This window comes from Ahaetulla prasina, chromosome 5, assembly GCF_028640845.1.
Source record: "Ahaetulla prasina isolate Xishuangbanna chromosome 5, ASM2864084v1, whole genome shotgun sequence".
Classification (NCBI taxonomy): Eukaryota; Metazoa; Chordata; class Lepidosauria; order Squamata; family Colubridae; genus Ahaetulla; species Ahaetulla prasina.
This window is the reverse complement of record NC_080543.1, coordinates 1,521,428-1,543,601: the sequence shown is the minus strand read 5'-3', so window position 1 is coordinate 1,543,601 and position 22,174 is coordinate 1,521,428. Positions and strand designations below refer to the sequence as shown.

At 53.4% G+C, this 22,174-nt stretch overlaps 2 protein-coding genes across 5 annotated transcripts; one reads left to right on the top strand and one right to left on the bottom strand.

Moving 5' to 3' along the window:
* Positions 1 to 5,132: 5,132 nt before the first annotated feature.
* On the bottom strand, positions 5,133 to 8,322 carry LOC131199354 (translation initiation factor IF-2). Of its 3 annotated transcripts, XM_058185058.1 has the most exons (3): positions 8,101 to 8,322; positions 7,155 to 7,202; positions 5,133 to 6,415 (listed from the first exon to the last, which is right to left on the bottom strand). In XM_058185058.1, the coding sequence occupies exons 1-3, from the start codon at positions 8,320 to 8,322 to the stop codon at positions 6,227 to 6,229; spliced, it is 459 nt and encodes a 152-aa protein (XP_058041041.1). In that variant the 3' UTR covers positions 5,133 to 6,226. The 3 variants fall into 3 exon arrangements, with proteins under 3 accessions (XP_058041041.1, XP_058041040.1, XP_058041042.1); XM_058185057.1 differs by having other exon boundaries at positions 7,155 to 8,322; XM_058185059.1 differs by lacking the exon at positions 7,155 to 7,202.
* On the top strand, positions 8,313 to 21,803 carry APBB1 (amyloid beta precursor protein binding family B member 1). 2 transcript variants are annotated; one of them, XM_058185056.1, is made up of 14 exons: positions 8,313 to 8,376; positions 9,654 to 10,780; positions 12,831 to 13,012; positions 14,787 to 14,843; positions 14,926 to 15,008; positions 15,428 to 15,491; positions 15,850 to 15,987; positions 16,127 to 16,254; positions 16,615 to 16,729; positions 16,990 to 17,074; positions 19,515 to 19,598; positions 20,484 to 20,599; positions 20,717 to 20,893; positions 21,178 to 21,773. In XM_058185056.1, the coding sequence occupies exons 2-14, from the start codon at positions 10,186 to 10,188 to the stop codon at positions 21,346 to 21,348; spliced, it is 1,995 nt and encodes a 664-aa protein (XP_058041039.1). In that variant the 5' UTR covers positions 8,313 to 8,376; positions 9,654 to 10,185; the 3' UTR covers positions 21,349 to 21,773. The 2 variants fall into 2 exon arrangements, with proteins under 2 accessions (XP_058041039.1, XP_058041038.1); XM_058185055.1 differs by lacking the exons at positions 8,313 to 8,376; positions 9,654 to 10,780; positions 12,831 to 13,012; ... (5 more) ...; positions 16,615 to 16,729; positions 16,990 to 17,074 and adding exons at positions 17,724 to 17,880; positions 18,020 to 18,147; positions 18,508 to 18,622; positions 18,872 to 18,956 and having other exon boundaries at positions 21,178 to 21,803.
* Positions 21,804 to 22,174: the final 371 nt, after the last annotated feature.

Genomic DNA, 22,174 nt, shown 5'->3' with positions numbered 1-22,174 from the left:
GAGGAGCCCTTAAGCGTAAAGAAGAGCAACAGTCTCAAAGTAAAAGTCAGGATCCCATTATGGAAGCTGTGGGAGGAGCTAGACGGAAGATACCGGAGGAGGAGCTTCCGTTGTCTGCTTCAAAGCTTCAGGAGGCCAGTAATGGCAAATAGAATCTTGTCATGGAATGTTAATGGCTTGAATTCAGCTCAGAAAAGAAGGAAAATATTTCACTACTTGAAACAATTTAAAAATGATGTGATTTGTTTGCAAGAGACACATATAAAATTATCAGACCAAAAATATTTAATTAATTCAAAATTGGGTAACCATTTTGTTGCATCAGCTTTGGAAAAGAAGCATGGAATTGTTGTATATATCAGGAAGGATATACCAGCTAAGCTTAATTGAGGCAGATATTCAAGGAAGATTTATTGCTATTGAACTGGTGATAGATGCAAAAAGACTTTGTTGATAGGTATTTATGCACCTAATCAGCAACAAGAAAAGTTTTACAAAATGTTACATGAGAGGTTGACCCTCTGGGATTATAGTTCGTTATTTTATTAGGAGACTGGAATGGAGTAATTGATACAAGAAGGATAAGAGAACCTCCAAGAAGATACCTATACATGCAAAATTACCAAAATCTTTTTGAAATGATGGAAGACTTTGAGTTTAGAGATATATGGAGGTTACGGAATCCAGATGAGAGAGATTTTACTTTTTTTCTGATAGGCATCAATCTTTTCACGATTGATTTTATTTTAATTTCTAATGACTTGCTTTCTAGGGTGAAGAAAACGAAGATATTTCGAGGTGTTTAACTGACCATAGCCCAGTATGGATGGAATTATTACAAGGGAAAAAGGTGGTAGAACATGGAGGTTGAATGAAAATCTGTTTAGATATGAGGATAATGTAACTTATTGTAAGAAACAGTTAAAAGAATTTTTTGATTTTAATATGTACAAAGGGACACCTATAGGAACTGTGTGGGAAGCGAGCAAAGCGTTTATTAGAGGATATTGATTTATTTGGACAACAGGCAAAGGAATAATAAACAAAAGCAGCGTAGATATTTGGAAGAAGAAATTCAAGGAAGCAACAGTTATTAATTCAAAACCCACAAGATCATAAACTTAAAGAGGCTATAAAAATATTACAGAGTCAATTTAATATGTTAATGGCAGACCAGGTGGCAACGAATATACAATATGCTAAACATAATACTTTTGTAATGCAAATAAACCTGGGAGATGGTTGGCATATAATTTAAGGAAGAAACAGAAAGCACGTGTCATACAAAAATAGAATATAAAGGTAAAGAGATATCAACAGGATAAAATTAAAAGGCATTCTCAGAATTTTATACTGCACTATATGCAAAAGACAAAATATTGATAGGGACATTTATGATTATTTGAAAGATTATAAGGTGAATATTCTAACATTAGAACAGAGGAGGAGCTGAACCGGCCGATAGCTACTGGAGAAATAGTGGAGGCAATTAAACAATTAAAATGGGAAAACCCTGGTACAGATGGTCTTACAGCAACTTATTATAAAAAAACACAGGATGAAATATTAGGCCCACTTAAAGAATTATTTAATCAGATACAATTAGGAGTGGGAATACCCCCGTCATGGAAAACATCTTTTATTTCACTGATACCAAAGAGGAGCAAGACTGCTCTAAACCTGGTAACTATAGGCCGATTTCACTTTTAAATAATGATTATAAGATTTTGTAAAATAATAGCAAATAGATTAATGTTAGTTTTACAACAAAGAATTCATACTGATCAATCTGGTTTTATAAAAGGGAGGCAGATGAGGAATAATGTTAGACAGATTATTAATATATTGGAATATTTGGAAAAGAAGAATACTTCAGCTGCACTTATTTTTTGGATGCAGAGAAAGCCTTTGATCGATTGCATTGGGATTTTTATTTAAATTAATAGAGAATTGCAATTTGGAGACTGTTTTATTAGAATAATTAAAGCGATTTATGGAGAGCAAACAGCACAGATTATAGTAAATGGTAGTTTGACAGAAGTTATTAAGATTGCGAAAGGAACAAGACAGGGATGTCCCTTATCACCATTATTGTTTGTTTTGACTCTGGAACCATTATTAGATAAAATACGAGAATTAATGAAAATAGAGGGAATTAAGATTAGACAATATGAGTACAAAGTTAGAGCTTTTGCAGATGATGTAGTGGTTACGTTAATGAATCCTATAAATTCAAGTAGATTTTGTTGGAAGTAATTGATAAATATGGAAAGGTATCAGGATTTAAAGTAAATCAGAAAAAAAACAAAAGTGATAATTAAAAATATGTCTATACAACAGAAACAAAAACTAGAGGAAATGACAGGATTTGAGGTAGTAAAAAAGGTTAAATATTTAGGGGTCTATATTAGCTCATCGAACAAGAAACTTTATAAGAATAATTATGACTTGCTATGGCAAAAGTTCAGAATGATATGAATGGCTGGAAGAAATTGCAGTTATCCCTATTGGGAAGGATTGCTATTAAAATGAATGTGTTACCTAGATTTTGTTTCTGTTCCAGATGATACCTATAATTAAAAAGGATAAAAATTTGGAAGATTGGCAGATTGGGATTAATAAATTTATATGGCAGGGTAAAAGGCGAGGGTTAAAATGAAAATAATACAGGATTCACGGAAAGAGGTGGTTTAAGAATGCCTAATTTTAAACTATATTATGAAGCAGTAACCTTTCAGTAATAAGTGACTGGTTTAACTTAACAGAGGAAAGAATTTTGAATATAGAAGGTTATGACTTGTTATATGGATGGCATGCGTATTATTTTATGGAAAAAAGTGGATAGGGCTTTTAAGAATCATGTGTTGAGAAGTGCTCTTTATGGTCTGGAAAAATATTCCTATAAATTAGATTATAAGATTCCTATATGGGCGAGCCCTAGACATGCAATAGAGAATATAAATATAGAACAGAAACAGGAAATGATTACATATAAAGAACTTTGTATGCTGAAGGAGGTAGATTGCAATTAAAATCATTACAGGTATTAAATGAAGAAGGAGGAATTATACTTGGTTTCAATATGGGCAAATAAGTGCTAGATGGAAAGAAGATCAAAAATTGGTATAATGCAAAGGAGGAAAATTTAATAAAGCAAATTAGAAATCAGACCCAGGAGCATATAAAGAGATTGTATAATGTGTTGCTTGAAATAGATTCGGAAAAGGATTTGGTAAAGGATTGTATGATAAAATGGGCACAGAATATTCAGGAACCAATAATGTTGGAAACATGGGAGAAAATCTGGGTTAGAAATGTTAAGTTTACACAAGCACAGAATTTAAGGGAAAATTTTTATGATGTTTTATAGATGGCATTTAGATCCCAAAAAATTATCATGTATGTATCCTAATATCCAAGCGAAATGTTGGAGGTGTGATTGTGATGATGCTACATATTTTCATATTTGGTGGACTTGCAAGAAAATTAAGGTCTTTTGGATAAGAATTTGGTGGATTATTCAAAATGTACTGAAGAAGAAGATAAAGTTCCTGCCACAATTTTTCCTTTTGGGAATTATAATGGATTGTACAGGGATTGAGACTAAATTGATTTTGAACTTAATAACAGCAGCAAGACTGTTGATTGGACAATACTGGAAGAAAGAAGAGATACCTACAATAGAAGAATGGATATTGAAAGTTATTAATTTGGCTGAGATGGCTAAAATCTCAGCGTTTTTAAAAGACAATACGCAGGAAAGATATTTAATTGAATGGAAAAAATGGATTGATTATCTACAAAACAGATATCAGATTAAGAAATATCAGATTGCCTTTGAATAATTAGAAAGTTATTTTATGTAATGGGAGGGGTTGGGAGACGAAAAGCTTTGGATGTGGTTATTTGGATTGGACTTTACCTTGTGATTGACCCGGGAAGCCGGGGTGGGGAGGAGGGGATGTTTTGTTTTTTTTTTTTTTTTTGGGAGGGAGGGGGAAAAAAGGGGGAAAATGTTTTTGTTTTTTTTTAAAACTCTTTCAATAAAAAAAAAAGAATGATATCAAATTACAGGAATGGTAAAAGGGGGTTAATAACTTTGTATGGATGGGCAAAAAACCAAGAATAAAATTAAAAATAATGCAGGATACAAGGGAAAGGGGGGGGGGTCTTAAAATGCCTAATTTAAAATTGTATTATGAAGCAGTTGTCTTATCATTAATTACTGATTGGATTAATTTAACGGAGGAAAGAGTTTTGAATATAGAAGGTTATGGTTTGTTATATGGGTGGCATGCCTATTTATTATATATAAGAAAGTAGATAAAATATTTAAAAATAATATAATTAGAAATGCATTATTGAGGGTCTGGAGGAAATATCAATATAAATTAGATGGAAAGATTCCAATATGGGCAATCCCGAGACACATGATAGAAAATATAAATATATATCAAAAGATGGAGGTAGTTACCTATAAAGAACTTCTTTGTATGGAAAAGGGGGAATTACAATTAAAATCTAGAGAAAAGATGGGGGAAGAAGGGAAAAATTATACATGGTTCCAATATGGACAATTACAAGCTAGATGGAAACTAGATCAAAAAATAGGTGTTAAGCAAACTGAGGATAATTTGTTAAAACAAATGAGAGATCAAGGCCAACAGCATATTAAGAGGTTGTATAATGTATTAGTAGAAATAGACTCAGAGACTGAACTGGTTAAGGATTGTATGATTAAGTGGGCACAAAATTTTCAGCAACCAATAATGTTGGAAACTTGGGAAAGAATTTGGGTGAGGAATGTTAAATTTACACAAGCGCAAAATATGAGAGAAAATTTTTATAAGATGTTTTATAGATGGCATTTAGACCCCAAAAAGTTGTCATGTATGTATCCTAATGTACAGGCTAAATGTTGGAGATGCGATTGTGAAGATGCCACTTATTACCATATATGGTGGACTTGTAAAAAAGTTAAAGCATTTTGGATTAAAGTATGGTGGATCATGCAGAATATTTTGAAAAGAAGATTAAGTTTACTCCAGTTCTTTCTACTAGGAATAATTATGGATTGTACAGCTATAGAGACTAAATTGATTTTGAACTTAATAACAGCATAAGACTTTTGATTGCTCAATATTGGAAGAAAGAAGAATTACCTACAATTGAAGAATGGACACTCAAAGTATCAAATCTGGCAGAAATGGCAAAAATCTCTGCTTACTTGAAAGACTATACACAAGAAAAATATATTTTAGAATGGAAAATGTGGATTGATTATATTCAAAATAAGTATCAGATAAAAAAATATCGAATAGCATATGAGTAAATTTAGGAAATATTTTGTATTAGATATATTTCTGAAGGAGAGGGGAATTGAGAGTGTGATTAAGTGTGGAGTGACTAGAGATTATAATTTAGGAATTATTTTGGATTATGATTGTTAGTTTTGATACCCTGCATTTTGTTCTGGGAAGTCGGGGTGTGGGGTGGGGGGTAAGGGGGAGGGGAATTGGGGGGTTGAGGGTAGAGATGGAGTGATGGTTAATGTACAGGGATTATTGAAGATGTATAAATATAATTAATGTAGGGTCAGGTCTGCCCAGTTACCATTTTAGAACGGTGGGGAGGGAGAAAAGAGAGAGTAGGAGGTAGGAAAGAGGAGAAGAGGAAGGAAGAGGGTTAGAAGAGGGAGAAGGAAGGTGTAGGGTGGAGGGAGGAGAGGATGTAGATAAGAGAAGGAGAGGAAGGTTTGGAAAGTAAAAGAAGGTAGAAGAGGGAAGAGTGTTAAAAAGGGGGGTGGTGACTGGGCAAGCCCGACTAATTGTATGTAACTGTACATTGGATGAATTGCTTGATATGATTGTAAAAATAAAACTTTTTTTTTTTTTTAATTATTTTCGTTTTGAATTTATCGTGCTTGAAGCCGTATTGGCTAGCGATCTGAACTGCTTGCGATTGCCTTGAGGACGGAGGCATTAAAGCGGAGACTCCTCCCCTATTAAGTTTATCACGCCTGAAGCCAGATTAGGCTAGCGACTGGGAGTGATTGCAGCTGGCTTGAGAGGGAGACATCAGAGCAAAGATTTCTCTCTTTTTTAATTCATCGCGCCTGAAGCCGAATTCGGCTAGCAATTTGAAGAGCCTGCAGCTGGCTTGTGGAGTCAACCATTGGAGCGCGGTTCTTCGACTTGCAAGTATACTTCCCATATTTCCGATGGTCTTAGGCGACCCCTGGCAAATCGTCATTCGACCCCCAACGGGGTCCCGACCCACAGGTTGAGAACCGCTGGACTAGATGATCTACAAGGTCCCTTCCAACTCTTATTCTGAATGGGTGATATGATGGCTGTCTTCCAGTACTTGAGGGGCTGTCACAGAGAAGAGGGGGTTGACCTAGTCTCCAAAGCACCTGAGGGTGGGACAACAGGTGGAAGATCATCAAAGACAAATCCAAAAGGACTTTCCTGACAGCTAGAACAATCAATAGCTTGCCTCTCATTGCTGGAGGTTTTTAAGATTCAACACTCATTTGACCAGGATGCTATAAGGACTCCCGTTTGGAAAGAGGGTTGAACTAGACAGTGGTCGCCAACTGGTGGTCCACAGACCACTGGTGGTCTGTGAGAAAGTTTTGGTGATCAGCAGAAATATTTGCATTTTATATTGCACTTCAGCGAGAGCTCCTTGAGAGGGGAGAGTTTGCAGGGGGCTGATCTAGAGTCCGGGCTGGCTACAAGAGAAACGTTCATTCTCGGCCATATTTGAGATTTCTAGCTGCAATGGACAGCAAAGCTAGGGTTGACCCCTCGCGCTTCTCTCCACTAATGCTCCTCAAGAGACGAGAGTTTGCAGGGGGCCAATTTAGCATCTGCAATGGACAGCAAAGCTAGGGTTGACTCTGGCTGCTTCTCTGCTGTAGTGCTTCCCAGTCACGGTTTACCATTCCAAGCTCCAAGCGGCAGGAGACAAGGGCTGCCTTGGTAGCTGCCTTGGTACCACCAGCTGGTGCAAATATACCGCAGCAAAGGTGGAATGCTGATGCCGCGCAAATGCAAGTAGCACTTCATTCCCGCACCTTCCAGCCATTACCACTGCCTTCAACCCACCGGTTTCGGACGCCCCCCCCCCAGCCACAAAAGCATCATTACCTCATTCCAGCCAGCGAGGGCTGCTCTCCTTTTTGTACATTGCACCACCTGCAAAGTTGCACACGTGTAAAATTGCACGTTGCAGGTACCACCCCTATGGCAGAGATCTCCAGCCCCACCACGGGCTGGTCCAATATTCCAGAGCTGTAGTAGTCACAGGACTGGCCCTTTGGTCATCCCGGGTGCATCCTGGGTGCAGTGGCCTGCAGGCTGGTGCCCCTGGGTGGAGGATCTGCTCTGGGATGACCAAAGGGCCAGTCCTGTGACTACTACAGCTCTGGGACCAACTTTCCCACCAACATCAGCAAGCCATCATCAGTCTGCCTGTCTTTGTTTTCCTTCACTCAGATTGACCAAGCGTCTTGAGAGAAGGAACACAAAAGAGGTTTCCAAGCTGCACACCTGGACCAGGCGCTTTCTCTCGGGCCTCCCACCTGGAGGCCTCACAGAAGCAGAGAGGTAGGCCCGAAAAGGCGGCTGAGCCTCACCCCCCCCCCACGTGGTCCACGGGATTTTAAATTATGGATTTGATGGTCCCTGAGGTCCAAAAGGACCCCTGGACTAGATGACCTCCAAGGTCCCTTCTTGACCTACGATTCTGAGCCCAGAATGCCCCCCCCCTCCCCTGACCCGCACTTTCTTTCCTGGGGCTCCCCCAGAGCTACTTCGACAGCCCTACTTTGACGTCCACGGCGCCCCCCTCCAAAGCAGCGCCCGGCCTTCTGGGGAACTGCGGGGCTGCCCCCGCCTGCCTGGCCGAGAACCGAAGCCAGGGAGCCGGCAGCCAGGGGAGGCAGGCCGACGGGGGCTTGGCTGAGGTTGGCTTGTGCTGGCTGGCGAAGAAAGCAGGCGGTGGTCCGCCGAGGCTCCTCCGGGCCGGCTCTCTCCGGCCTCGGCCAGTCTCAGCGCCCGTCCCGTCCCGTCCCGGGCTGGGCTGGAGACCCGCCTTCGGTCCGCAGCCACCGCCCTGGCCGGCTTCTTGCCGGGCGCCCTCCCTCCGCTCCCAGCCCCGGGCGGCAACGGCGGATCCCGCGGAAGGTGCTGAGGAAGCGGCGCCTCCCTGCCCGGGGCCGCGTCCGGCGCTCCGCTTCCCGCCGCCTCTGGGAGGGGCTGCTCGGTCTCGGAAGCGGAAACGACGCCTCCCCCCCGCCGCCGCCGCCGCCGCCATCGCCCGCCTCCCTCCCTCCCTCCCTCCCTCCCGAGAGCGTCGCTGCAGCTGCAGGTACCCAGCGCGGGCGGGCGGGCGGGCGGGGAGATGGGGGGGGGGCGCGGAGGTTCCGGAGCGGCCGCCGAGGCTGAGTCGGTCGGGGCGCAGGAGGGGCCGAGGGCCACGTCCTCCCCGCCAGAGTCTCCCCGGTCCCGCCCGGCCACCTGCCCGCCGTCCCTCCCCCGCACAGGGGCGGCCTGGCCGGGAGGATGCGAGGCCCGCGGCCGGCTCCGGCTGGGAAGGCCGGGCGCTCCGCTAGCGGCCGCGCTCTCGGCGACGCTGTCAGCGGGGCGGGCGGAGGGTTGGAGGCCTTCGGGGGCCCCTTCAAGGCCGGCACGCAGGCTGGGGATGGATGGCCCGGGGGGAGGCTAGGTGGAACCGGCAAGCGCCCCGGGCCCGTCCAGATGGCCTCTCTGAGCCCCAGGCCCAACGGCGGCACCGAGGAGCCCTTCCTGGGGGAGGGGGCTGCGGGCCCTCCCGGGGGCTCAAGGAAGTGGCAGCCCCCGCCTGTTGGTTCCAGGGCCGGTCGGGGTCATTGAAGGTGGTTCCGGTCGGCACACCTGCAACAGGTTGCAAGGGAGCCGGAGGAAGCCAAGGCAACCCAAATAATCAAAGGGGATCGGCTCCAACCGTGGGGCTGGAATCGGCCGACTCGCCATGGGACAATTGAACAATTCAATTTAATTATTTAAAATAAATAATACAATATTTTAACTTTTGCCATTCACATTTTGTTTTTCCATCCTTTTGCATCCTTTCTTTAATGATTCTATTCCGCCATTTCTTTGGTATTAGTGTAAGTCTTGTCCCGCAGCAAGTTGGTTGTGGCGAGTCAGCCGTGGGGAATTGTCATAGACCCGCATGGGGCAGAGACTGCCAAGGGGGTTCATCTCAAAGGCTCCATGTTGCCTCTGGGTCGGAGAGGGTCCCTGGCAGCATCTCCTGGCCCCCAAAAGATTTGGCTTGGCCCCTGGGAGGAGCGGGCCAGCCACAGCCACTAACCTAACCAGGGGAGGCAAGAGGCAAAATGGGTCTCATCCTCACTCCGGAGGCTGCCCTTAAGGAGGGCTGGAGTCGGATTGGGTCCATCTAAGCGCTTCCCTCCAACTGCCGGGGAAGGGAACAAATAAGCCTCCCCCCCACCAGCCCCCAGCGACATCTGATCGCCCAGAGGAGACTCAGAGACCAGACCAGGAAGAGCCCAGCTGGCTCCAGCTGAGCCCCTCCAGCCGCTCCTCTGCCTTGGGGCTGCCGGGGTGGACTGACCCCCTGCCTCTCCGTGTTGCCCCCAGGAGCTGAATGTTGCCTGGCCTTCCTTGGACTGCCCCCCCTGGGTTCCCCCGAGGCATGTAGCTGCGCTTCTCTCCCTTTGGCCCAGGATCGGTAAGCACCCGGTGAGGTCTTGCAGGTGTCAGGTCTTGACTTGGGGGGCAGGGATGGGGGGCTTGTGAAGAGCAGTCCAGAGCTTTGGCCCGCCTAGCACTGAGGACGGGATGGATGGAGGGGATTTTCTGGACCTGAAGACTGTTCCTGCCTCTGATCTTCAAAAATCCATCTCCAGCTTTAATTCCAACAACCAAAGGCCAAGCTGGGCCCATCCGAGGAGTTTAGTTGGGTGACCAGATTAGCTCCTTTCTCTACACGGCAGGCTATACTTACCAATCAAAGCCAGCCCTAACCAGGGCCCTGCTGGCCTTGAGGGACCCCTTTCCCCACCAGGAGAGTGGTGAGGGGGTGCATGGGGGTCAGGGGCGCATGAGGGTTGCTCTCTCGTGACCGGTCGCTTCCTCCCCTGCCTGCCAGTCTTCCCCAGCGCCCAGCACCATGTCCAGCTCACTGAGCAAGCGGAGCAGCCTGGCCAACGACAATGGCTGCCTGGGCTTGAGCCTGGCCTTGGTAGCCCCGCCGGGGGGGGCTGTCTTGCCAAACAAGGGGCGGTGCGCCTACAGCTGCGGGGAGCTGCAGAGCATCTTGGGGCTGCCGCCCTCCATGGAGGAGCCTTCCAACAGCAAGTGGAGGAAGGAAGGGCAGAACCAGCTGCGGCAGGCAGCGGAGCGTGGCCGCGACCAGAACCGCAATGAACTAAGCCTTCCCAGCAAGGAGTTGAACATGCTGCTGGTCCCTCTGACGGGGCAGGAGGGCAAGGGCCGAGCAGAGGACCCAGAGGCTGAGGAGGAGGAAGAAGATGAAGAGGAGGAGGAAGAGGAGGAGGAGGAGGAGGAGGAAGGCTCCACACCGGTCCAGAGTGAGCCTGTAACTGAGTCGGAGCAGAGCTCGGAGCGGGCACTGCCTCGGGGGGAGCAAGGCCGCAGCGCCAGCCTCCTCTTTGCCACTCGCAACAGCACAGCCAGCGACGAAGATTCCAGCTGGGCCACACTCAGCCAGGGCAGTCCGACTGGCAGCTCCCTGGATGAAGCCGGTAGGTCACTGGGGGGGGGGGGCGCAGAAGCACAGCAGACGGTAGGAGGGACCATCAGCGGCTTGCTGGAGGGGAGCCCAAAGGCAGAGAGGCACACTCTTCCTGTGCCAAGCAGAACCAGGGGGCTTGGACAAGTCACACGGGAGGAGGGAATGTGGGGGGAATCACCTCTCACTCCCTCTTCCCTGCATGTTGAAACTGACCTTTGGGAAGTTTTAAGAGGGCAAGCGCAGAGGTTCTTGGTTGGGGTGCATGCTGGGCAGCTTGGGGCTGCTTTCTAATATGCCTCCCCACCCCGTCAATTGGCGGTATTGCTCCTGAGCCGGCTCAGCTAGGCTCCGAAGGCCCCTGGGGGAGCAGTGATGTCAGCAGGTGCTTGGCACAGCCCCCACCACTCACCCCCAGGGACTGCCCAGTGCCCAGCAACCAGCCCTGGGATCCTGCCCGCTGCAGCTGTGGCTGTCTCCAGCGGCCTCCCATGGGCAGGGGAGGCTTTCCATACCCCCTTCCCGCTCTCCCTCCCCCACCTTCCTCTTAGCCCTGGGGGAGCCCAGTTGCTGTTGCTTGCCTGGTGAGATGCACTTCGCCTTGGAAGAGGAAGGGGGGCTTTCGGACTGGACGGGGAGTGGGCTGAGCGACGATGTGGACTGGCAAGATGCTGGTGGGCCCTGGGGCTGCAGGGTGTGGGGTGTGGGGTAGGGCTAGGGCTGGGGCTGGGGCAACTATTTAAATTATTCTGGGTTTAAGTCTGTGAAACCTTTATATATGTCAGGCTCCAAGAACGGCTCCTGCCCGTTGCTACCAGCAAAGAATCACCAGCTGACTGTACTGCAGCTGGCCTTATTCCTGGGGTGGGGGTTGGGAGCCGCTGAGTAGGGCGGAGGGGCTAGGTGGAGCTGGGGAGGCCAGGGGAAGGAGGTAGGGAGCATGGCGGGTGTGGGGGGTGTTAAAGGGAAATTAAGGTTGACTTAATGCAATGATTGTACTTTTAATTTCTCTTTTTGTCTTATCCTGGGTGCAGAGAGGAAGCGGGGGCTGTGAGGGGAGGCCCCATCAGCAACAGAATGGAGGGGGGGACGCTTAGGGGGAAAAATCCCTCTCTCCCTTTCTTGTGACTCGGCTGCAATCCAGCCCCCCTTGCCTTGGTTTTGCCCCTCTCCCAGGGAAACATGACTGTCAGCTGGCCTTTGCCTTTGCCTTTGGTGGGGGAGGGGATCGTGGCTTTTCTGCTGGGGAGGGGAGGAGGGGTGACTAAGGAGGCTGCCTGCCCCACTGCAGACCAGAGTTGCTGAAGAGGAGGTGGAGTTGGGGAGACTGGCAGGCTCTCTAGCACCCTTTGGGGGTCAGTATGGAGGGCTGGGCTTGGTGTGGGGAGACCTGGCGGGATTTCCAGCAGGAGCCAGGGGCCCCTCTGCTGCCTGTGGGGATGGACCAGGACTGGCAGGGGGAGTTGACAGGGGACCCCTGCCTGGTTCCTTCCCAGCTGCCCTGGCTGATGGACAGTTTGGGATCCAGTCAGGCTGGAAGGGGGAGGGTCGGGGCAACAAGCACTGAGTCCATAATCCCCGGCCCTGCCTGGGGCAGCAGCGCTTGGAGCACCTTGTGGCCCTGGGAGAGCCTCGTGCCAATGCTGCTTTGGCACAATTAAGCCTGAGCCTTTGACACAGGCACGCATGTATCCACACGGGGGTGTATGTGTGTGTGTGCCATGGCAAGAAGCAGGAACCGGCCCTGGTGCAGGAAGGCTTTTTCACTTCGGTCCCAGGGTCAAGGCAGAATCTCCCACCCTTGAGGCTCAAGGCCCCTTGGGGGGTGGGGGCTTGAAACGTTTCTTCCAAGGCTGGGTTGAGCTGAACAGCCAGGAGACTCGCCTTCACTCCCTTCCTCTGGCCTCCCCACCCCCATCATGGGGTGGCAGGAGTGGCAAGGGATGGTTGCTTTCCAGCCCTGCTGCCCGCCCTAGGAGATGCCTTATCGGGGAGGCCCAGACCCATCAAAGGACCCCACTGTGGGACGCCGCCCCAGCCAACCTCGCTCCTTTTTTTGGCAGACTCCTTCTGGCTGTGTAACTCCCTGGAGACAGACTCTGACCTCCCAGCGGGATGGATGCGGGTTCAAGACACGTCCGGCACCTACTACTGGCACATTCCGACGGGCACCACCCAATGGGAGCCTCCTTTGTGCAGTGGGAGGGGCGACTCAGCAGGAAACACCCCCACCCGGGAGACCCAGGTGAAAGGCTAGGGGGCTTGGCTCCTTTCTGGCACCGGGGCCCCTCCTCAGATCCCCGGCCTTGGGTGGCCGAGGGATTGGGCCAAAGGGGACATCAAGAAGGGCCTCCAAAGCAGCCAATGATTTACTTATTTATTTAGTTTTTATTTTTATCCAGCCTTCATTATTTATTATAAATAACTCAAGGCAGCAAACATAACTGATACTCCTTCCTCCTCTTATTTCCCCACAACAACCACCACCACCTTGTCAGGTGTATTGGAAGAGGCTGACTGGCCCAAAGTCACCCAGCTGGTTGACTTTCATACCTGAGGTGGGACTAGAACTCCCAGTCTCCTGGTGATTGGCCTGGTACCCTAGCCACTAGACCAAACAGGTGACTCTGGGTTATAGCAGCCCCCTCCAGTAGTTGAAAGGTTACCCCAGGACTATTACTCAAGAGGGCAGGACTGGGCACCAGATACAGGATGGCAGGCAAGGGTGGGGGGGAGGAACTCCTAAAGCAGCTGGGTGGGAGGGGGGGGGTTCCCTCCAGCAAGCAGGGCTACCTGTGAGGGCTCCTGCCTTGACGGGGAGGGGGGGGGGCTTTACCTGGCAGTTGCCGGGGGGCAGTTGTGTGAACCCAGCCAGGCTATGGGGGCCTGTATTTACACTCCGGTAGGCTCATTCCAAGGGGAGCCTTGCTGACCTCTCTGCAAAGGGGGAGCCTCCTGAGAAGCTTTCTACTCTGAGCAGCAGGGGGGCGCACACACGTGTGTGTCTGTGTGCGTGTGCGCAGCTGGGAGCCTCTAGTGTCACTCTTCCAAGCCCCCCCTCTTGCCTATCAGGGCCTCCAGCGGCATCCCAGCCCCAGGCAAGCAGCTCTGCATCTGGCGGTTGGTTGGGGGCTGTCGGAGGGGTTTGCCTGGGAACCTCCTGCAGAGTCGCTGTGGTTCCTGTAAGCCTTGAAGGTGGGAGATGCTCTTCCCACTCATGGGGGTGGGGGGGGGGTGCAGCCCTTGCTCGTCCACTGCTCTGAGGAGGCCTGGACCGAGCACAAGAGGGATCCCCTCCTGTGGCAGCAACTCCCCTCTGCCCACACAGGTCCGCCTGGCAGGGAAAGATGGGTCCTCTCTAAACCAGTTGACCTGAGGCCGGGCGGAGACTCTCTGGGACAGTGGCTGAAGGGCTCTTCTCTTTCCTCTCCTGGCAGGGAATGGCCCCATGGAAGCCCCCCCTCTCACTGCAATTGGTTTAATGATTAAGGCCCCCTGGCTAGAAACCAGGAGATGGGGAGTTCTAGTCCTGCCTTGGACACGAAAGCCAGCCGGGTGGATGGTGACCTGTCCCCTTCCCTCAGCCCAATCCAGCTCGCAGGGTGGTTGTTGTAGGGAAAACGGGAGGAAGAAAGAGTGTTAGGTATGTTTGCTGCCTTGAATTATTTATAATAACCGAAATACATTTATAATAGCAAGGCAGGATAAATAAGAATAAAATGATGAATAAAAAAATAAAATTATAAAATAAATTGGCAGGCCTTTTTATAGGGCGGAGCAGAGCAGGAGGAAGGGGCTGCCAGCAGGGCTTTCTTGGAAGCCAGGTGGGGTTGGGGGAAGGGTTGGTGCAAGGCTCCTGCAACAGGAGAGATGTGGGGAGCCAGCTTGGTCTGAGCTGGGCTGCCTAGCAGGGGCGGCTGGAGGAGGGTTGTTCGATCCCAGGAGAGCCACATGGAGGGAAGTGGGGAGTGGTGTCTGTGGGCAAGGGGCTGTCTGTTCACCCTGTTCCTTCCCTGCAGCTCACCTGGATGGACTTTGGGCAGACCGACCCAACCCCCAATCCAGACTTCTGGAAGGTGAGTGGCTGCCTGGGCTGTGGGGGCTCAGGGGCACGAGTGGGGTGGTGGTCGGCTGCTCCTCATGGCTTTCCTCCCCCAGGAGGTTCCGCCGGAGGGGGCAACCCCTGAGTCTCAGTCGGAAGAGGGCCCGCCCAACTCAGCCTTCGGATCTCCTGGCATACGGTGAGTGTGTTTGTGGGGTGTGTCTCGTGGCTGTGATCCTGGGAGAGGCTCTCCCTCAGGGATCCGGCATAGCTCAGAGACCCTGTGGAGCCCCAAGCTGGGCTGGTCCCCACTCACCAACATCCCTGCATCAAAAACCGCCTGGCACCTTCCTGACAAATCACGTCAGAGGGAGATAGAAAGGATGTGAAGGAGGCTTTGGGGCATTGCCAGGCTGGGGAGGGTCCTTCACAAAGAGCCATCCTGCCTCCAGGTCTCTTTTGTTCCCCCTTAGGGGGCATCAGGTTGTGTCTGCAAAGCTGCAGCATGTGTGGTTTGGCCTGAGGGGCCTGGGCTGCGGGTGGCCCCTGGGTGCTGGGGGGGGGGACATGTTGAAGCGACAGCCCAACTGATAGTACCCTGGGCCATTTGTCTTCCAGGTCTTCCCTGGAAGCAGGAGGGGAGGAAGCAGCTGGCCTGCTCGGCCTTTCCCCAGGATCGAAGGTAAAGCTGCCTGGGGCCACAAGGATGGCAGGCTCTGTTGAGCCACAGGCAGGCTGGCTTCTGACCCCATTGCAGGAGGAGCCCCCCCCCCGGATGGGGAGGATCCAAAAGCCTCAGGAAGCAGGAATTAGGCCAAGTGCCCAAACCCAAACCTCCATGAATGGCCCAGCTGCCTGGCAGAGGCTCCTGAGGAGGGGAGGCTCCAGGGAGGGACCTCTGGTGCCCCCTCCTAGGCATTGCTTGAGCTGCCCTGCGGTTCCTCCGCCGCCACTTTCACCCGGGGGAGGGGAGATTTTCTCTTTGGGGAGCGCTTCAGCCTTGCATCCCCGGACAGACGTGTCTCTGCCGCTTCCCATAGTGCTTCTCCGTCCACTCGCTGGGCTGGATGGAGATGGCCGAGGAGGAGCTGGCACCTGGCAGGAGCGCAGTGGCCGTCAACAACTGCATCCGGCAGCTGGCCGGGCAGGAGCCGGCCCTGGGGGGCTCCTGGGTGGAGGTGAGCGACTGGCGGGGTGGACGAGAGCAGCCAGACAGGTGGTGGGGGAGGCTTCTGGGGACTCTGGGACAGCTGAGGGAGGGGAGCTGTGGAGGGCCTGAGGGAGGCCCGAGTGGCAGCTCTCCCCCATCCCCCACAGGGCAAGGCCATGCTGCTGGTGCTGGAGAAGGAACTGCTGAAGCTGCTGGAACCCCAGGAGCGGAGGGAGCTGCACTGCCTGCCCATTGCAGCCATCCGGGTGTGGGGTGTTGGGCGGGACAGTGGAAGGTAGGCGGCCGTGGTGCCAGAGGGCTGCTGGGTGGGGGGCTTCCCTTGAGGATCCTTTGCCCAGGCCAGGTGAGCGGGAGTGGAGGGAGCGAGGCTGTCCTGCCCCCTGCTAACTCTCTGGTGCCCGCACTTCTCTTCCTTTGCTTCACCTCGGGACCCAGGGAAAGGTAAGCCCTGCATCCCCCCATCCCCACGCCCAGCCCCTCCATTCAGCTAGAGCTTCCCCTGCTGGGAGGAACATCGGAATAGCCGGCCCTGGAACCCGCTTGCCAGCCTCCCCGCCTGCCCGCTGGAGGGGCTTTGCCCAGCACTGACCTGGTATCCCGTAACCTGCTTTCCGACCCTCTGCCTCCCGTGCAGGGAGTTTGCCTACGTGGCACAAGACCAGCTGGCTCAGATGCTGAAGTGCCACGTCTTCCGGTGCGACGCCCCTGCCAAGAATATTGCCACCAGCCTCCATGAAATCTGTTCCAAGGTCAGGGGGTGCCCCCTCCCCCCACCCCCTCCCCTCTTCCTTGGGGAGCTCCGGCCACTCGGCCCGCTCCCTCCCGTCTCCTCCGGGGTGTCCCAGGCAACTCCTGGAAAGGTGGGCACAAGAGGCAGCCTCCCTCTGGGGCCAGGCACTGTCCTCAGACCCACTGCATCCCCCCCAGTCCTAAGGCCATGGGGCGGAACTTGCAGGATTGTAGAGGCCGGCCTGATGGCCATTGGGGGTGATCTGCTCCTCTCCTCTAGATTGCAACAGAGCAGCGCAGCGCCCAAAGCTTGCTCAGAGGACTCTCCCTGGACCCGTCCAAGATGGTGGAAATCCCCTTCCAAGGTAGGGGATGGGCAGGACAGGAAGGCCCAGGAGTGGGGGTCTGGGGGTGTGTGCTCCTTGTCTTCAGTCCCAGCTCTGCGTGGCAGCCCTCCCCTGGAGTCCGAAGCTCTCGTGTGGAGGGAGGGGGCCCATCAGGGGTCCCTCAGAGCCTGCACCTACCCTGGAGGTTTTGGCAGGAGGGTGGCCATGCTGGTTCAGGTAACTCCTCGGTTTACAATCGTTATTGAGCTTGGCAATTAAGGTTGTGAGTTGTGACACTCATATAGTGGGCCATCATGCAACTGACCTGATTTTATGACTCATTGTGGCAATTGTAAAATGACTGCAGGAGTCGTTAAGTGGCCAAACCATCTTAAAGTGGGGCCCTGTGTTCAAGGGCTGCTCTGAGCACCCAGAAGGCGCGCGTGTGAGGGGGGGGGGGGAGGGGGAGAGATGTGACATTGGAACTTTGAAACGGTGTGTGTGTGTGTCTCATGATTTTGAATGGTCGCTAAGCAATCCGTTGTAAGTCGAGAACTCCCTGAGGACTGCACTTTGCTCCCTCTTTCTTTTCTCCAGTTGAGTTTCCAGCACCCAAAAGTGAATCGGTCCAGAAATTCCAGGTTTATTACCTGGGAGCGCTTCAGCCTTGCATCCCCGGACAGACGTGTCTCTGCCGCTTCCCATAGTGCTTCTCCGTCCACTCGCTGGGCTGGATGGAGATGGCCGAGGAGGAGCTGGCACCTGGCAGGAGCGCAGTGGCCGTCAACAACTGCATCCGGCAGCTGGCCGGGCAGGAGCCGGCCCTGGGGGGCTCCTGGGTGGAGGTGAGCGACTGGCGGGGTGGACGAGAGCAGCCAGACAGGTGGTGGGGGAGGCTTCTGGGGACTCTGGGACAGCTGAGGGAGGGGAGCTGTGGAGGGCCTGAGGGAGGCCCGAGTGGCAGCTCTCCCCCATCCCCCACAGGGCAAGGCCATGCTGCTGGTGCTGGAGAAGGAACTGCTGAAGCTGCTGGAACCCCAGGAGCGGAGGGAGCTGCACTGCCTGCCCATTGCAGCCATCCGGGTGTGGGGTGTTGGGCGGGACAGTGGAAGGTAGGCGGCCGTGGTGCCAGAGGGCTGCTGGGTGGGGGGCTTCCCTTGAGGATCCTTTGCCCAGGCCAGGTGAGCGGGAGTGGAGGGAGCGAGGCTGTCCTGCCCCCTGCTAACTCTCTGGTGCCCGCACTTCTCTTCCTTTGCTTCACCTCGGGACCCAGGGAAAGGTAAGCCCTGCATCCCCCCATCCCCACGCCCAGCCCCTCCATTCAGCTAGAGCTTCCCCTGCTGGGAGGAACATCGGAATAGCCGGCCCTGGAACCCGCTTGCCAGCCTCCCCGCCTGCCCGCTGGAGGGGCTTTGCCCAGCACTGACCTGGTATCCCGTAACCTGCTTTCCGACCCTCTGCCTCCCGTGCAGGGAGTTTGCCTACGTGGCACAAGACCAGCTGGCTCAGATGCTGAAGTGCCACGTCTTCCGGTGCGACGCCCCTGCCAAGAATATTGCCACCAGCCTCCATGAAATCTGTTCCAAGGTCAGGGTGCCTCCCCACCCTCCTCTTCCTTGGGGAGCTCCGGCCACTCGGCCCGCTCCCTCCCGTCTCCTCCGGGGTGTCCCAGGCAACTCCTGGAAAGGTGGGCACAAGAGGCAGCCTCCCTCTGGGGCCAGGCACTGTCCTCAGACCCACTGCATCCCCCCCAGTCCTAAGGCCATGGGGCGGAACTTGCAGGATTGTAGAGGCCGGCCTGATGGCCATTGGGGGTGATCTGCTCCTCTCCTCTAGATTGCAACAGAGCAGCGCAGCGCCCAAAGCTTGCTCAGAGGACTCTCCCTGGACCCGTCCAAGATGGTGGAAATCCCCTTCCAAGGTAGGGGATGGGCAGGACAGGAAGGCCCAGGAGTGGGGGTCTGGGGGTGTGTGCTCCTTGTCTTCAGTCCCAGCTCTGCGTGGCAGCCCTCCCCTGGAGTCCGAAGCTCTCGTGTGGAGGGAGGGGGCCCATCAGGGGTCCCTCAGAGCCTGCACCTACCCTGGAGGTTTTGGCAGGAGGGTGGCCATGCTGGTTCAGGTAACTCCTCGGTTTACAATCGTTATTGAGCTTGGCAATTAAGGTTGTGAGTTGTGACACTCATATAGTGGGCCATCATGCAACTGACCTGATTTTATGACTCATTGTGGCAATTGTAAAATGACTGCAGGAGTCGTTAAGTGGCCAAACCATCTTAAAGTGGGGCCCTGTGTTCAAGGGCTGCTCTGAGCACCCAGAAAGCGCTCGTGTGACCTGGGGGGGGGAGGGGGAGAGATGTGACATTGGAACTTTGAAACGGTGTGTGTGTGTGTCTCATGATTTTGAATGGTCGCTAAGCAATCCGTTGTAAGTCGAGAACTCCCTGAGGACTGCACTTTGCTCCCTCTTTCTTTTCTCCAGTTGAGTTTCCAGCACCCAAAAGTGAATCGGTCCAGAAATTCCAGGTTTATTACCTGGGGAGCGTTTCCGTGGCCAAGCCTGTGGGTAAGAGAGGCATGGGGAGAGGTGGGGCAGAGAACCCGAGAGGCGGCATCCCAGGGGACCAGCACTGGAAAGCAGGAAGGGCAGCAACCTTGCTCAATTTCATCTTGACCACTTCCTCATGAGACACCCCCCCCCCAATGCAGCAGCCCCCAACCTTTCTGGCTCCATGGACCCGGGGCAGCAGCAGGCGGAGGGGGGAGGGGTGGTTTGGCTTTGCATGCTTGCCCGCTGCTTGCGTGGCCCAGTTCCCAACAGGCCATGGGCCGGTCCCGGTCCACAGCCTGGGGGTTTGAGGACCCCTGCTCTAAAGGACCTGTCCTTTCTTCGACAGTTGTCCTGCTAGTGTGACCAAGGAGACCCTCCTCGGCTTCCTCCGGGTGGACCTTCCCCGTGTCTGGGTGCTTATCAGCCCCTGGGTTGCATGTCCCTTCCTCCCACTGTCCCTGGACGTGGCCACCTTGGCGAGGGGGGCTCTTTCTGCTGAATTGCCAGGACCTCTGACCTCTTTGGCTTCCCCAAAGGCATGACTCCGAAAGCGGGGGTGGGGGGGTGTCAAGGCCAGCAGATCAGATCTCCATTCTCCCTTTGAGATTGGAAGTCGTCCATATGCAGGTCAGGAACCTGACGGACATTATGCTGCAGCAGACCCCCCCGTGGGCACCCTTCTTCCCATCCCCCAGAGGGCCCAGGCCAGCCTGGGTGGAGATGCTCTGCTTCTCCCTCACCCCCAGCAGATCCCAGAAACCGGAACCATCATCCTGGCTTAGCTGCTGTTGGGGCTCCCGGGGCCCTGCCTTGCTGTTCTTCCCATCGGGACCGGGCTTGATCACAAGCTTTGGCCCCTTGCCCGCCCTGGTGAGGCCGTTCCTGCCTTTGCTTCTCCAGGCATGGAGGTCATCAACAGCGCCCTGGAGGCGGCCCTGGCATCTGGCAGCAAGGAGAAGTGGGCACCCGCTCAATTCAGCGTGGCACCAGCCACCCTAACCCTCACCCATCAGCAGGTAAGGGCGTGCTTGGGAATGAGCTCTTGAGAGTTGGGGGCGGGGAAGCCCTGGGAGGAGCCAGAGCAGGCACTCCCTTGCTCTCTGGGTCTGTCCCGACTCCCGCCTTCCCTGCAGACTGACGCTGTGCTCTGCGAGTGCCGCGTGCGCTTCCTCTCCTTCATGGGCATCGGGAAGGACCCCCACTCCTTTGCCTTCATCATGGCAACGGCCACAAGCAGCTTCTCCTGCCACATGATCTGGTGCGAGCCCAACGCTGCGGGGCTAAGCGAAGCCGTTCAGGCCGCTTGCATGGTGAGTTTGAGGCGCTCCTGTTCTCCCCCCCCCCCACCTGCTTGGCAGAGGCTCTGTCACGTTGCCAAAAGCTGACTCTGCCAGTTCTCTGCAATCTGCTGGCTGGCCATTTCTGCACTCCCCACCGAGCAGTCCATCCCACCAGTGCCTACCCCCCCCCTCCCCAGTCCATCTGTGCCCTGCTGTAGAAGACCGGATCGCAGGGCATGGCTGGGAGGATCCTATGCCCCCGATGCCCATATTGGCACCGATGCCCCATCACCCGCCTCATCCCTCCTTTTCAGCTTCGCTACCAGAAATGCTTGGATGCGCGACCCCAGTCCACCGGCAGCTCCTGCCTCCCAGCCCCTCCTGCTGACTCCGTGGCTCGCCGTGTGGGCTCCACGGTTAGGAAGGGCATCCAGGCCCTGCTGGGGACCCTCCAACCCAAGCAACAGGGGTCCGAGACGCCATGAGCTCCAGGCAGGAGAGAGGGGCATCTGCCCGCCCACCTGGACCCTCCGTGCCAGCAGTGCCCCTGGCCTCTGCCAGCCTCGCAGCGCTTGGCCTCCCCTGGTGCGTGTGTGTTCTGCATGAGTGCAAGGTGTCTATTTGTGAGGGATGCGTGGATCTCCACAGGCATGTCACCTTCATGCCAGTGGGAGAAGGGAGGGGGAGGGCTCCTCTTCGGGCAGCTGTGCTGCAGCTGCCAGACCTGATCCCTTCACCCCTCCCACCTCTCCCCCCCACCCCCCCAGGTCCTGGAATTAGCTGCTGCAGAGGACCTTGCTGGCATCTGGCCACGCATTGGGGAGGGGTCAGGATCCCAGCAATCTCCCCATTTGACCAGGAGCAGATTAGGTGGGAGGGGGGAGCTGCTGCCTCTGCTGTTTGTGTTGTACTAACCCACAAATAAACTCTGTTCCAATGACCCCCGTCCATCTCTGGCGTAGTCTTGTGATGGGAGGGGGGAGCTGCCAACGTCCCTCTCCCCACCCCAGAAGCTGCTGAAGTCCGATTCGGGGGATGATGGGTGCCTGGCAGGGCTGGGGAGTGCACTGGTGATCTGAGGAGTGCAGGACAACCTCCCCTCCCCCTCCAAGGATATGGCGCAGGTAAGGCAGAGCTTTCTTCTCCCTCCTGCCATGGGGAAGATGTTGTGCCATGTCTCCCTGTTCTCTGGCCTTGGGGGCAGCCAGCTGGTCACGCATGGGAGAGCAAGCCCAGAGGATCCAGGCGAGCAGCTGACCCCAGCTTAGGGGGACGGGGGAGAGGGGAGTGGGTGAAAGAGGAGTCTTCTGC

Excerpts from the sequence above, each read along its gene's own strand:
- LOC131199354 (XM_058185057.1), bottom strand. The coding sequence starts at position 8,322 with ATGGCGGCGGCGGCGGCGGCGGGGGGGAGGCGTCGTTTCCGCTTCCGA.
- APBB1 (XM_058185056.1), top strand. The coding sequence starts at position 10,186 with ATGTCCAGCTCACTGAGCAAGCGGAGCAGCCTGGCCAACGACAATGGC. Across the intron at positions 10,781-12,830 it reads CAGCTCCCTGGATGAAGCCG|ACTCCTTCTGGCTGTGTAAC; the intron begins GTAGGTCACTGG and ends TTTTTTTGGCAG. Across the intron at positions 17,075-19,514 it reads GGTGGAAATCCCCTTCCAAG|TTGAGTTTCCAGCACCCAAA; the intron begins GTAGGGGATGGG and ends TCTTTTCTCCAG.